Source organism: Zeugodacus cucurbitae, chromosome 4 (genome assembly GCF_028554725.1).
Source record: "Zeugodacus cucurbitae isolate PBARC_wt_2022May chromosome 4, idZeuCucr1.2, whole genome shotgun sequence".
In the NCBI taxonomy this organism is placed as follows: Eukaryota; Metazoa; Arthropoda; class Insecta; order Diptera; family Tephritidae; genus Zeugodacus; species Zeugodacus cucurbitae.
In genome coordinates, this window is record NC_071669.1 from 27,998,337 (window position 1) to 28,011,964 (window position 13,628).

General features: G+C 37.6%; 1 protein-coding gene across 3 annotated transcripts in view; it reads right to left on the reverse strand.

The window, feature by feature from the left end:
* Positions 1-13,628, reverse strand: part of LOC105218931 (MOXD1 homolog 2) — a 167,761-nt gene that overhangs the window by 22,205 nt on the left and 131,928 nt on the right. For all 3 annotated transcript variants that reach the window (XM_054228397.1, XM_054228398.1, XM_054228399.1), the window contains 2 exons: positions 11,572-11,734; positions 10,888-11,023 (listed from right to left, as the gene is read on the reverse strand). In XM_054228397.1, coding sequence (XP_054084372.1) covers positions 10,888-11,023; positions 11,572-11,734 — 299 coding nt within the window. The remainder of the gene's footprint in view (positions 1-10,887; positions 11,024-11,571; positions 11,735-13,628) is intronic.

The window sequence follows — 13,628 nt, forward strand, 5'->3', positions numbered from 1 at the left end:
GATTTCAGACATGGTGTCAAAGAGAAAGATGCTCAGTATGCTTTGACATTTCATCATGAATAGACTTACTAACGAGCAACGCTTGCAAATCATTGAATTTTATTACCAAAATCAGTGTTCGGTGTTCCGCTTTTTTATCGACAAATTTTGTTCAGCGATGAGGCTCATTTCTGGTTGAATGGCTACGTAAATAAGCAAAATTGCCGCATTTGGGGTGAAGAGCAACCAGAAGCCGTTCAAGAACTGCCCATGCATCCCGAAAAATGCACTGTTTGGTGTGGTTTGTACGCTGGTGGAATCATTGGACCGTATTTTTTCAAAGATGCTGTTGGACGCAACGTTACGGTGAATGGCGATCGCTATCGTTCGATGCTAACAAACTTTTTGTTGCCAAAAATGGAAGAACTGAACTTGGTTGACATGTGGTTTCAACAAGATGGCGCTACATGCCACACAGCTCGCGATTCTATGGCCATTTTGAGGGAAAACTTCGGAGAACAATTCATCTCAAGAAATGGACCCGTAAGTTGGCCACCAAGATCATGCGATTTAACGCCTTTAGACTATTTTTTGTGGGGCTACGTCAAGTCTAAAGTCTACAGAAATAAGCCAGCAACTATTCCAGCTTTGGAAGACAACATTTCCGAAGAAATTCGGGCTATTCCGGCCGAAATGCTCGAAAAAGTTGCCCAAAATTGGACTTTCCGAATGGACCACCTAAGACGCAGCCGCGGTCAACATTTAAATGAAATTATCTTCAAAAAGTAAATGTCATGAACCAATCTAACGTTTTTATGCGTTTTTTTTTAAAAAAAGTTATCAAGCTCTTAAAAAATCACCCTTTAGATATTAATATTATATAGGGGCACATGTAGAGAAATGCGTGTTCACTAATCCCTGCAGTGAAAACAACTACCTATAGCTAGTATGAACTCCAATCTCAACTAATCTGCTGACTTTATCTTTTCTATATGTGATCAAACAACAAACATTTGAAAAGTTAGGTCATTTTTGGTTTGTTTCAGATTGGTACATTTTCAGTACGAACTGGTGTAACCGAAAATTTTATAATCTCGCAATTATTAATATCAACAAAGAGATATCGGTCTCATTTGACTTAAATTACATTACAAATAAGCCTAAATTTTAATATCAGAGCTTGTTTAGTAAACGCTTTATGCACTTACAACGTGAGGAGAAGAGATATGTAGCTCATGCGCTAAGCAGGGTCGATTATGACATGATGATTTTTGGGGGAAGTTTTCCTTACTTCAGTTATGAAAATTTGATACTATTTTAAGGGATCCTAAATCATCAGGTTATTTCACAATCACAATTCACAGGACCAGGCCATTGTATTGGTCAGTCGACTTTTTCCAACTATTGACTGGATTTTACAACACGACAATGATCCATATCATAAAGGATCATAACGCATAAAACTTTTAAGTGAAGCAAATCAAGTTGGGATCCGCAGATCTGATGTCTGAGAATAATTGATAATGGCCGAAAACCTTAAATTACCGAAATTTGGTATAAATTAACAGTTAACTTAGCGCACAATTGGTGCGTTCGAACTAGATAGCAGTCTGTTATTGATGCCAAAGGCGATATAACCAATTATAAATTAAGCTGAACTTTAAAGTTAAAAAAAGTGTGTATAACCTTTTGACTTCTGCTACATAGTCATCAATTCATTTGCTTTGTTCTCTGTCAGATGTCCAGCTATTCTTACCAAAATGACGTCATTCTCTTAGGAATATATCAAGGTTTACAATAACATAGCATTTTGTTACACTGTAACAAGAATAAAAAAACTTTGTCTGTGGAATTTGTAAAAAAACGCTCAATGTGGAAATAATATTTTTTCTTTTAAGTGTTTTTTTATAAATAATACATATGTATGTATACACTAGTCGGCACAATTATTTTGACGAAACTCTTTTTGACTATTGAACTTAGCGTTGCTTGAAATCGTCAAATAACGGTACGAAAATGAGGCGCAAAACAAATAATCTATTTTTAGCTATGTGCATGCCAAATTTTATTTCGTTTACCTTTTGCATTCTCTTTCTGATGATAAGAATGCATGCAGTCATCGGCTTTCTGCGTGGCACAAGTATTTTGACAGCATCCTTATTTAAATATTTTCACACTTTTAAGCCCGCGAGAATTAAAGAACTTCTGTGTTTAACTTTGAGCAATAATATTAAACGTTGTTATTAAATAGAAAGTTATTAAAAATTATTAAATAACATGGGTAAAACGGCTGAGCTAAGTTTGGTTACCAGATCCTCAATGGTAGCAAAGTTTAACGCTGGAATAGCAGTCAAAGACATTGCCAATGAGTTTAAAGTGTCGCGTCAAACAGTGCACTACCAAATTAAAAAGTTTAAAAATCATAATGACATGCGTAATTTAAGAAGATCAGGTGCTAAGCGCAAAACAGATTTTAGTGAAGACCGAGCAGATCAATTTAATTTGACAGCTAAAACTCCAATTAGCGAGCGCACAGTCCGTCGACGATTAAAAGAATGTGATTTTAATACTTATAAAGTCAGGGAAGTACCATATATAACAAAAGCAAACAAGCTTAAAAGACTGGCTTTCGCAAAGCAATATGTCCATAAGCCAAAGGAGTTCTGGAGGAGCGTTCTATGGACAGATGAAAGCTCATTTGAGTATAATTCATCAAAAAATAACTTTTTGTAAGATTACCAATGGAACAAAGGCAGAAAAGGCGGCCCGTTTGCCAAAAAGTAAGCCATGGTGGAGGCTCTGTGATGTTCTGGGGATGTGTAGCGTATAATGGACTGGGTGACTTCGTTCCTGTCACTGGCTCGATGAACCAAGACCAATATTTACGGGTTCTAAATGATAATGCATTTACTTCTGGAGATAGGCTTATTGGTCAATCCTTCATTCTGCAACAGGATAACGCCCCATGCCACAAAGCCAAGATGATAACAAAAATGTTAAAGGATGTTGGTGTTACCACTTTGGACTGGCCACCTCAAAGTCCAGATTTAAATATAATTGAAAACGTCTGGTCTCTTACGAAACGTAAAAGAACAGTATCGTTGAATAAAAAAATGAGAGGAGACAATTTCTGAGGTCAGTTCCCTTTGGGAACAGATATCTCCAGCAGAACGAAAGGAATCTATAAATAATCAGATTCAGTACGTTAACGCTTTGGAATATCTAAAAAATGCGTCCCGTCAACTTTTTCAAATAATTTCAGTATAGTAAATAAGCTCATATTTACAAATATATTTTACACAAAATTATTATTATATGTCAGTTGTTTGACTATCAGCTGTTCGAATCGGAATGAAATCGGGTGAATTTCATCACATCTCAAATGAATTCATGCGATTTGATATTTCAATTATTCCAATTTTTTTGATTTTTTATTAACAGAATCCTGAAATCGGTTTTTTAACATAAATTCCAGAAAATACAAAATTAATGATTTTGAATAAATAATCTATATGGATCTATTAGTCGAAATCAAATTACCAGCAATATTTTAATAATTATGCTGGTAGATGTTGGAGGCTAATTTTTATGCTGTTTTAATTAGATTATGAGCAAAATATCTTTAAAATGTATGTATATTATTTTCTTTACATATACATATTTGACTAATGGTGGTGTCAGCATATAATCCCATATTTATGCAATAGTAAATAATTAATTGAAACTGATTTTAATAGAGGCAGAATTCGGTAAAGTTCGTATTGAAATTAAATTTTGTACATGGTGTAGCCTTCAATTCAATATTCAGTATAGTCAGCAGACTAATCTAATATATAATAATAAAAAGCAACGGCAATTTTTTGTGTCATCAAGAAATAAAAGAGTTAGATATGTGGTTATATACATAATATATAAATGATCAGCATGGCGAATGGAGTTGAAATCCGCATGTCTGTCCGTCCGTCTGTCCGTGCAAGCGATAACTTGAGTAAAAATTAAGATATCTTAATGAAACTTGGAACACATGTTCCTTTGTACCCTGAGGAGGTTGCTTTCGAAGATGGGCAAAATAGGTCCACTGTCACGCCCACTAAATGGCGAAAACCGGAAACCTTTTCAGTGTCATAAATAAGCCATAAATAAAAGTTATGAAAACAAGTAAGGAAGGGCTAAGTTCGGGTGTAACCGAACATTTTATACTCTCGCAATTTATTTCTTTAACTTTATTTCGTACATATATATTGTATAGAGTCCATTGAAAGTTAGAAACCCTAATCTTAGGTTAGAAGTACCGAGGTCCTCATGTTCGCTATATGGGGCCTTGACATCCTATGGTCCGATTTCGGTGATTTTTAGAATGGGGCTGCCACACTATAAACGTAGTATTAGTGCAAAGTTCTGCATCGCTATCTTCACTAGTGCTTACTTTATACATTGTAAAGTTAACGATTCAGATCGTCTTCAAAGTTCTAGTATATAGGAAGTAGGCGTGATTGTGAAGCCAAGTTTCATTGAAATCGGTCGAGTAGTTCCTGAGATGTGGTTTTTGACCCATAAGTGGGCGACGCCACGCCCATTTTCCCTTTTGTAAAAAATCTGAGTGTAGCTTCTATCTGTAATTTCCTATGTGAAATTTAGTGTTTCTGACGTTTTTGGTTAGTGAACTAACCCACTTTTAGTAATTTTCAACCTAACTTTTGTATGGGAGCTGGGCGTGGTTATTATCCGATTTTTGGACTGTGTAAGGAAGTGGCTAAAAAAAACGACTGCAGAAAGTTTGGTTTATATAGCTCTATTGGTTTGCGAGATATATACAAAAAACCTATTTGGGGGCGGGGCCACGCCCACTTCCCCAAAAAAATTCCATCCAAATATGCCTCTTCATAGTGAGATCCTTCATACCAAATTTTATTTCCATAGCTTTATTTATGGCTTAGTTATGGCACTTTATGTGTTTTCGGTTTTCGCCATTTTGTGGGCGTGGCAAGTTTCAATAAGATATCTCAATTTTTACTCAAGTTACAGCTTGCACGGACGGACGGACAGACGGACGGACAGACAGACATCCGGATTTGAACTTTTCTCGTCACCCTGATCATTTTGGTATATATAACCCTATATCTAACTCGTTTAGTTTTAGGACTTACAACCAACCGTTATGTGGACAAAACTATAATACTCTCGTAGCAACTTTGTTGCGAGAGTATAAAAATTTGGAACATAGAATCGCATTAGACAGGTGCACATTTGGATGTAATTTTTTTTTAAGTGGGCGTGGCCCCGCCCCCAATATGTTTTTTGTATATATCTTGCAAACCAAAAAAACTGTATAAACCAAACTTTCTGCAGTCGTTTCTTTTAGTCATTTCCTCATACACTCCAAAAATGAAAGAAATCGATACACAGATACAGATACACTAAATTGTACAGAATAAATATCAGAAAGAAGTTGCACTGAGATTTTTTTACAAAATGGAAAATGGGCGTGGCATCGCCCACTTATGGGTCACAAACCATATATCAAGAACTACTCGACCGATTTCAATGAAATTCGGTATTCTTGACACCCTGATGACACGGGTGGAATATGGGCGAAATCGGTTCACAACCATGCCTACTTCCCATATAACTCAATTTTTAATTCTTCAGATTCGTTCACTTTATAATATATACTTTAGGAACCAATGAAGATAGCGGAATAAAACTTTACACAAACACTGTATTTGAACTGTGACATCACTTGAGGAAAAATTGTCAAAATCGGACCATGACTTTTCAAGGCCCCTGATATCGAACATGAAGAACTCAGTGCCTACGGGTAATTTTTCACCGAAAATATAGGTAAATCTCTCAGTTATTTTATGTTATTCATTCCCTCTGAATTTTTTTTCTTATAACGGTTTATCGCTGTACTAAAAATGGTTAAAATCGGGTCATAACTTCCTCCAGATACAATATACCTAATTATAGGTAATATAAAATTAAGTGATCGTATAATCTTCGATATATTGTATCTTGGTGATGAAAACGAGTGAAATTTGTTCAGGTTTACCTCAGTCCCCATATACTATTTATGATGATTTTCGTTATTATATTGAACTTTAGGCCGAATATATGGGTCGAATTGTGCTATCTTTATAAAATTACATCAATAAATTGAGAGAGTATAAAATGTTCAGTTGCACCCGAACTTAGCCTTTCCTTACTTGTTCGTTGTAATTTTATAACTTAAGAAATGTTTAGGCTTTGTTCGGACTATTGATTAGATGGTTTATGTGAAGTTTGAACAAAATCGGTGGAGCGGTTCTTCATTTATCTACATACATATACATATGTATACAGCATATTGCTGTTCGTTATTCTCGCTAAAACTCGAGAACGGGAAGGTTTAAAAGTTTTAAAAGTTTTGTGATTTTATAAGATAACACACAATTTGACCCATATATTCGGCATAAAGTCCAATAGACTAACGAAAATCATCATATACATATGGTATATGAGGGCTGATGCAATTCCTAAACCGATTTCACTAAGATATCTCACATATTAATCGATATATGCGGAATAAAGCCCACACATTATTAGGTATATGGGAGCTAGGGGAAGTTCTGATCCGATTTTAATAATTTTTGGAACAGTGACATACAATTAGAAGGCACCGATAGTTTCGGTGAAAAATTACCCTTAGGCTTTGAGTTCTTCATGTAGATATCCGGGGCCTTGAAAAGTTATAGTCCGACTTCGCAAAATTTCCCAAAAGTGCAGCCACAGATGATATACAGGATTTGTGTAAAGTTTTATTCCGCTATCTTCATCGGTTTCTTATGTGTATATAATAAAGTGAACGAATCAGATGGAATTCAGAATTGAGTTATATGGGAAGTGGGCTTGTGAACCGATTTCGCCCATTTTTATTTTATACACCGAATTTCATTGAAATCCGTCTAGTAGTTCCTGAGAAATGGGTTTTGACCAATAAGTGGACGACGCCACGCCGATTTTCCATTTTGTAAAAAAATCTGAGTGCAGCTTTCATCTGCCATTTCTCATGTAAAATTTAGTGTTTCTGACTTTTTTCGTTAGTGAGTAAACTCACTTTTAGTAATTTTCAACATAACCTTTGTTTGGGAGGTGGGCGTGGTTATTATCCGATTTCTTTAATTTTTGGACTGTATAAGGAAATAGCTAAAAGAAACGACTACAGAAAGTTTGGTTTATAGCTTAATTGATTTGCAAGATATATACAAAAAACCTATTTTGGGCAGGGCCACGACTATATATATATATATTTGGCGTAGGAACCGCTTTAAGCGATCATAGCCGAATCCACCAGGGCGCGCCACTCATTCCTCCTTTTTGCTTTTTGGCGCCAACTGGAAACACCAAGTGAAGCCAGGTCACTTTGCACTTGGTCTTTCCACCGGAGTGGAGGTCGTCCTCTTCCGCGGCTTCCTCCAGCGGGTACTGCATCGAATACTTTCAGAGCTGGAGTGTTTTCTTCCATCCGTACAACATGACCTAGCCAGCGTAGCCGCTGTCTTTTTATTCGCTGAACTATGTCAATGTCGTCGTATAAATCGTACAGCTCATCGTTCCATCGTCTGCGGTATTCGCCGTTGCCAATGTTTAGAGGACCATAAATCTTGCGCAAAACCTTTCTCTCGAAAACCCCAAGAGTCGTCTCATCGGATGTTGTCATCGTCCACGCTTCAGCGCCATACATCAGGACGGGAATAATGAGCGACTTATAGAGTTTGATTTTGGGTCGTCGAGAGAGGACTTTACTTTTCAATTGCCTACTCAGTCCAAAGTAGCACCTGTTGGCAAGAGTGATTCTGCGTTGGATTTCAAGGCTGACATTGTTGGTGTTGTTAATGCTGGTTCCCAGATAAACGAAATTATCTACAACTTCAAAGTTATGACTGTCAACAGTGACGTGGGAGCCAAGACGCGAGTGCGCCGACTGTTTGTTTGATGACAGGAGATATTTCGTCTTGTCCTCATTCACCACCAGACCCATACGCTTTGCTTCTTTATCTAGTCTGGAAAACGCAGAACAAACGGCGCGGTTGTTGCTTCCGATGATATCAATATCATCGGCATACGCCAGGTGCTGTACGCTCTTGTAGAAGATTGTACCCTTTCTATTTAGTTCTGCAGCTCGTATTATTTTTTCCAGCAATAGATTGAAGAAGTCGCACGATAGTGAGTCACCCTGTCTGAAACCTCGTTTGGTATCGAACGGCTCGGAGAGGTCCTTCCCGATCCTGACGGAGCTTTTGGTGTTGCTCAACGTCAGCTTACATAGCCGTATTAGTTTTGCAGGGATACCAAATTCAGACATCGCGGCATAAAGGCAGCTCCTTTTCGTGCTATCGAAGGCAGCTTTAAAATCGATAAAAAGATGGTGAGTATCGATTCTTCTCTCTCGGGTCTTTTCCAAGATTTGGCGCATGGTGAATATCTGGTCCATTGTGGATTTTCCAGGTCTAAAGCCACACTGATAAGGTCCAATCAGTTCGTTGACGGTGGGCTTTAGTCTTTCACACAATACGCTCGACAAAACCTTATATGCGATATTGAGGAGACTTATACCACGGTAGTTGGCGCAGATTGTGGGGTCTCCCTTCTTATGGATTGGGCAGAGCACACTAAGATTCCAATCGTCAGGCATGCTTTCTTCCGACCATATTCTACAAAGAAGCTGATGCATGCACCTTATCAGTTCTTCGCCGCCGTATTTGAATAGCTCGGCCGGTAATCCATCGGCCCCCGCCGCTTTGTTGTTCTTCAAGCGGGTAATTGCTATTCGAATTTCTTCATGGTCGGGTAATGGAACATCTATTCCATCGTCATCGATTGGGGAATCGGGTTCGCCATCTCCTGGTGTTGTACTTTCACTGCCATTGAGCAGGTCGGAGAAGTGTTCCCTCCATAATCCCAGTGTGCTCTGGACATCCGTTACCAGATTATCTTCTCGGTCCCTACATGATAATGCTCCGGTCTTGAAACCTTCTGTTAATCGCCTCATCTTTTCATAAAATTTTCGAGCATTACCCATGTCGGCCAGCTTTTCAAGCTTTTCATACTCACGCATTTCGGCCTCTTTCTTTTTACGTCTGCAAATGCGTCTCGCTTCCCTCTTCAGTTCTCGATATCTATCCCACCCCGAACGTGTTGTGGTCGATCGCAACGTTGCGAGGTAGGCAGTCTGTTTTCTCTCCACTGCGGAACGACAATTCTCATCGTACCAACTGGTTTTCTGGCGTTGCCGGAGACCAATTGTTTCGGCTGCAGTGGTATGCAATGAGTTTGAGATGCCGTTCCACAGCTCCCTTATATCGAGATGCTGATGAGTGCTCTCAGAGAGCAGGAGTGCAAGTCGAGTAGAAAATCGTTCGGCTGTCGGTTGTGATTGCAGCTTTTCGACGTCGAACCTTCCTTGTGTTTGTTGACGGGCGTTCTTTGCTGCACAGAGGCGAGTGCGTATCTTTGCTGCTACTAGATAATGGTCCGAGTCAATGTTTGGTCCTCGGAGCGTACGCACGTCTAAAACACTGGAGACATGTCTTCCGTCTATCACAACGTGATCGATTTGGTTGCGCGTGTTTCGATCAGGGGACAGCCACGTTGCTTGATGAATTTGTTTATGCTGGAATCTGGTACTACAGACAACCATATTTCGGGCCCCAGCGAAGTCGATCAGCCTCAGGCCGTTTGGCGATGTTTCGTCATGGAGGCTGAATTTTCCGACTGTTGTGCCAAAGACACCTTCTTTACCCACCCTGGCGTTAAAATCGACGCCACGACTACTTGAAAAAAAATTACACCCAGATATGCTTCTCCCTAATGTGATTGTTATGACACTTTGTGTGTTTTCGGTTTTCGCCATTTTGTGGGCGTGGCAGTGGACCGATTTTACCCTTCTTCGAAAGCAACCTCAGGGCGCCTCTGAATATGTGTTACAAGTTTCATTAGGATATCTCAATTTTTACTCAAGTTATAGCTTGCACGGACAGACGGACAGACAGACGGACGGACAGACATTCGGGTTTCAACTTAACTCGTCATCCTGATCATTTATATATATAACCCCATATCTAACTCTTTTATTTCTGGGTGATACAAACAACCGTTATGTGAATAAAACTATAATAACTTGTGCGACATGTTGCGAGAGTATAAAAATTCGGAAAAGTCGGAAGTTCTGTGGAATAATAATCGCTGCTTTGGTGGCGTAATGCTCTTGTTATCAGGCGATTTTTGACAAACGTTTCATGTTATTTCGAAAGCAACAGTATAGCACCGCAGAAGAACAGCTAAGGATTGGAAATGGGCAAATACCGGTTGAGACTTTCAATGGTTTGATAACAATTCCAAATGCCATTTGTCAATTCACTTCAACGAAAGATGAACTCATCGCGAATGTTTATCCCAACATTGTTCAAAATTATCGTAACTACGATAGGTTAAGGATAGCAATTTTAGCAGTTATAAATACCGATGTTGATAACTTAAACTATACGATTCTAAATTCTTTGGATTTGCCTGACATGCCGCCGCATCATTTGCGTCTCAAAGTTGGATCCGTCATTGCTATGCTTCGCAATCTTCATGCGCCGAAACCATGTAATTGAATCCGACTAAATGTGACGCAGCCATCGAATAATTCGCAAATAAATATTTTCAATGCAATATAAATCCACTTTGTTTTCTTTTCAAAACAAATAATTTCGCGCAGGGTAAAGTCTTCGGGCTCAGCTAGTACTAATTAAATGTGAAGGAATCTACGATAAGAATTACTTGAATATATAGAGAGCCAATTCTTTCCGAAAAGGGGAGCTATTACTCTTATTTTGTTTTGTGAATAAAAGTGATTCAATAACGTTACATAAATAAAAAACTTACGTTGCAAGTTCTTCGATTCCTAGCGAGTGGAGCACCGTTGGTAAACTTGGTAAGGAGTGACATGTGGTAAGTTCCTTTTGGCGCGGGTAATAAAGTGTCAGTACCGTGCAACTCTCCTCTTTCATAGTCAGGCCACCTGCAACGAAACGAAATAATAATGTAACTATGACTGAAATTTCAAAAATGGGTACTAAATGGATTGGTTGAATAAAAGTGGTTATCATTTGTCCAGAATCAAAATAAACTGCATTATTTTTTAAATAGAAGGTAAAGGGTTGGTACCTTGAGACTATTACGATAAAAGCAAAAAGTATTTGTGTTGGTATACAATATTTACTTTTATTCTTACATACGTATATATACCCATTTGTATATGGCACTTGAATATTCTGCTCATACTACTTTGTTTGATATCTAGCGAGAAACGCGTCAATGAAAACGGTGCTTTCATTGCGCATATAAACACTATGGAAAGGGATGCGTGCCTCTGAAAGTGTTGTAGACAGTTGATTGCGGTGTGCAACCATAGGTAACTCTCTCTAAACGATTTGTTTGCAGGCGAAATGTGGAGCGCCTTCATACATGCATTTTGCAATTTGACTGTCGTTCTTTTGGTTTAACTATTCACAATGTTGCTACATCCACGCTCAACTGTGGTACGCTTCTCCTGTAATGGCTACTTACCAAGGGTAATGGCTTTTCGTGTGGAGCTGTCGTAAATACACTCAACAATGAGCCGATCCCCAGGCAAAGACCGCACTGGAGCAGGCAGATGGCGAAATTCTTGATACGTTGGGTCGATGTTGGTGTCCATCAAGATTGGAAAAAGTTCTTCAGTCTGTCGGATCTGCAAATATTATATCAATGGTTAGTTCCACGGAAATACATTGCTGGCAGCTTATAGCTAAGGATAAAACCAAACAAATTATATAACTATTTTTAAAACATTTTCCAGTACAATATCTTCAAAAAATGTTAGTAATTATTCTATTATTAAAAATAAAAAAGTCAGATGATAGTATGGTCTTATAGTCAAAGCACGTATGAAACTCAAGGGAATTGCACCGTAAGTGATTATGTTTGACAATTATTTTGCATATTAATTTGCCATTATTTTTCTAATTATTGTAAACCCAACGAATCCACATTATTATACTTTTTTATGAGTATTTTAAATAATTCAAAAATCAAATTTAAATATGGACAATATGAAAGGTAGGATTAAAGACGGCAATCCACATACACTGGTGGCAGAAATAATAGGGACGGACATAGTTCTTGGTTTTTTAACATAATTTTTGGTATTTTTTTCGTTTCTTTTTCTAGATGCACTAAATTTAACATTATTTTTATTTGATATTATATATCTTCTTCCTATTTTGGTTGTAATTTACCAATATTATCAATTCATTAACTTTTAATATTTTGTGGTAGATTCTTTTATTTTTAGCAGTTTCTGACATCATTGGGACATAGATACCACCAATTTGGCACAAACATCTATCAAAATGCTATACAAAACGTTCTTGTAGTACTCCAGAACGGAAATGGATTCGTAATATAACCAATTCTTGACGATATTTGCTAAGTGCTTGGGACCGTTGTCCTGCATAAAATCCCATTTTCAAGGCGTCTCTTCTTCAACGTACGGTTTCATTGTTGTTTTGAGAATGCGCAGGTAGTCTACTGCACACATTCTATCGTTCCGACAACCGATGAAGAGAAATAACCCCATGCCATAATCAAACCACCTCTTTTAATTTTGTACGTATGATTACACACTTGTATTTCAGGACACCTATTGTTACGTTTTCCGTCAGATCCGAGCTATTTTGGTTAGTTTTACTTTGGTTTCGTCCGATCCACGCATGTTCCCTTCAATTTTGGTGAACCAAGTGCCTACTCGTAAATTTAAACCTTTCCTTTTCTTGTATAGTTTCGCCATTATTGTTCGATCAAGAGAGTCGCACCCAGTGCGCGGCCTATATTCTACTTGTATTCCATTAAATTACAAACCTAATATTATTTCTTATTTATTTATCTATTCAACCGAAATATTAATAACCTCTTTTGTTTCGATATTTTATTTTTTAAAAAAATTTATGTTGAGCATCCCTATTATTTTTGCCAATTTAAAACGCTGACAACTAAAACAAATAGCATTAATCCAGTCATTCTGGAAATAAATGAGAGAACACGTTAAACATGCATTAAACACAAATTGCGTTATCAAACTTCGTTGTACAGTTGTTTATATGAACTTTTATTGGCGCTATGAAATTGGCCTATTATTTCTGCCACCAGTGATAATACAAAGTCACGATAATACCGTGAAAAACAAACCGATTAATTATCTTACTACTATTACTTAGTACTATCTTATTGTATAATTAAGTTCATTTATTGTAATATTTGGTAAAACCTTTAAAGTGCAGAGAATATAACTAGTGACTCACTATCGTGTGACTTCTTTAACTTGATGCTGGAAAAAATTATACGAGCTGCAGATCTAAATCTAATACAAAAACCAAATTGTAAGAGCGTACTAAGTAGTAAAGCTTTTAGCTGAACTCGTTTAAGATTAGCCTAAAAGTATACACCGAAATCGGTATACAACGTTGCCATATAGTTATTATTACTAATTAGGTTTATTATGGAAATTCTCCATACGCCTACACTTGGTGGAGGCCAACTACCCAAAAACCCGGTAACTACAGCAAACAAGGCAAATCATTGTGAAA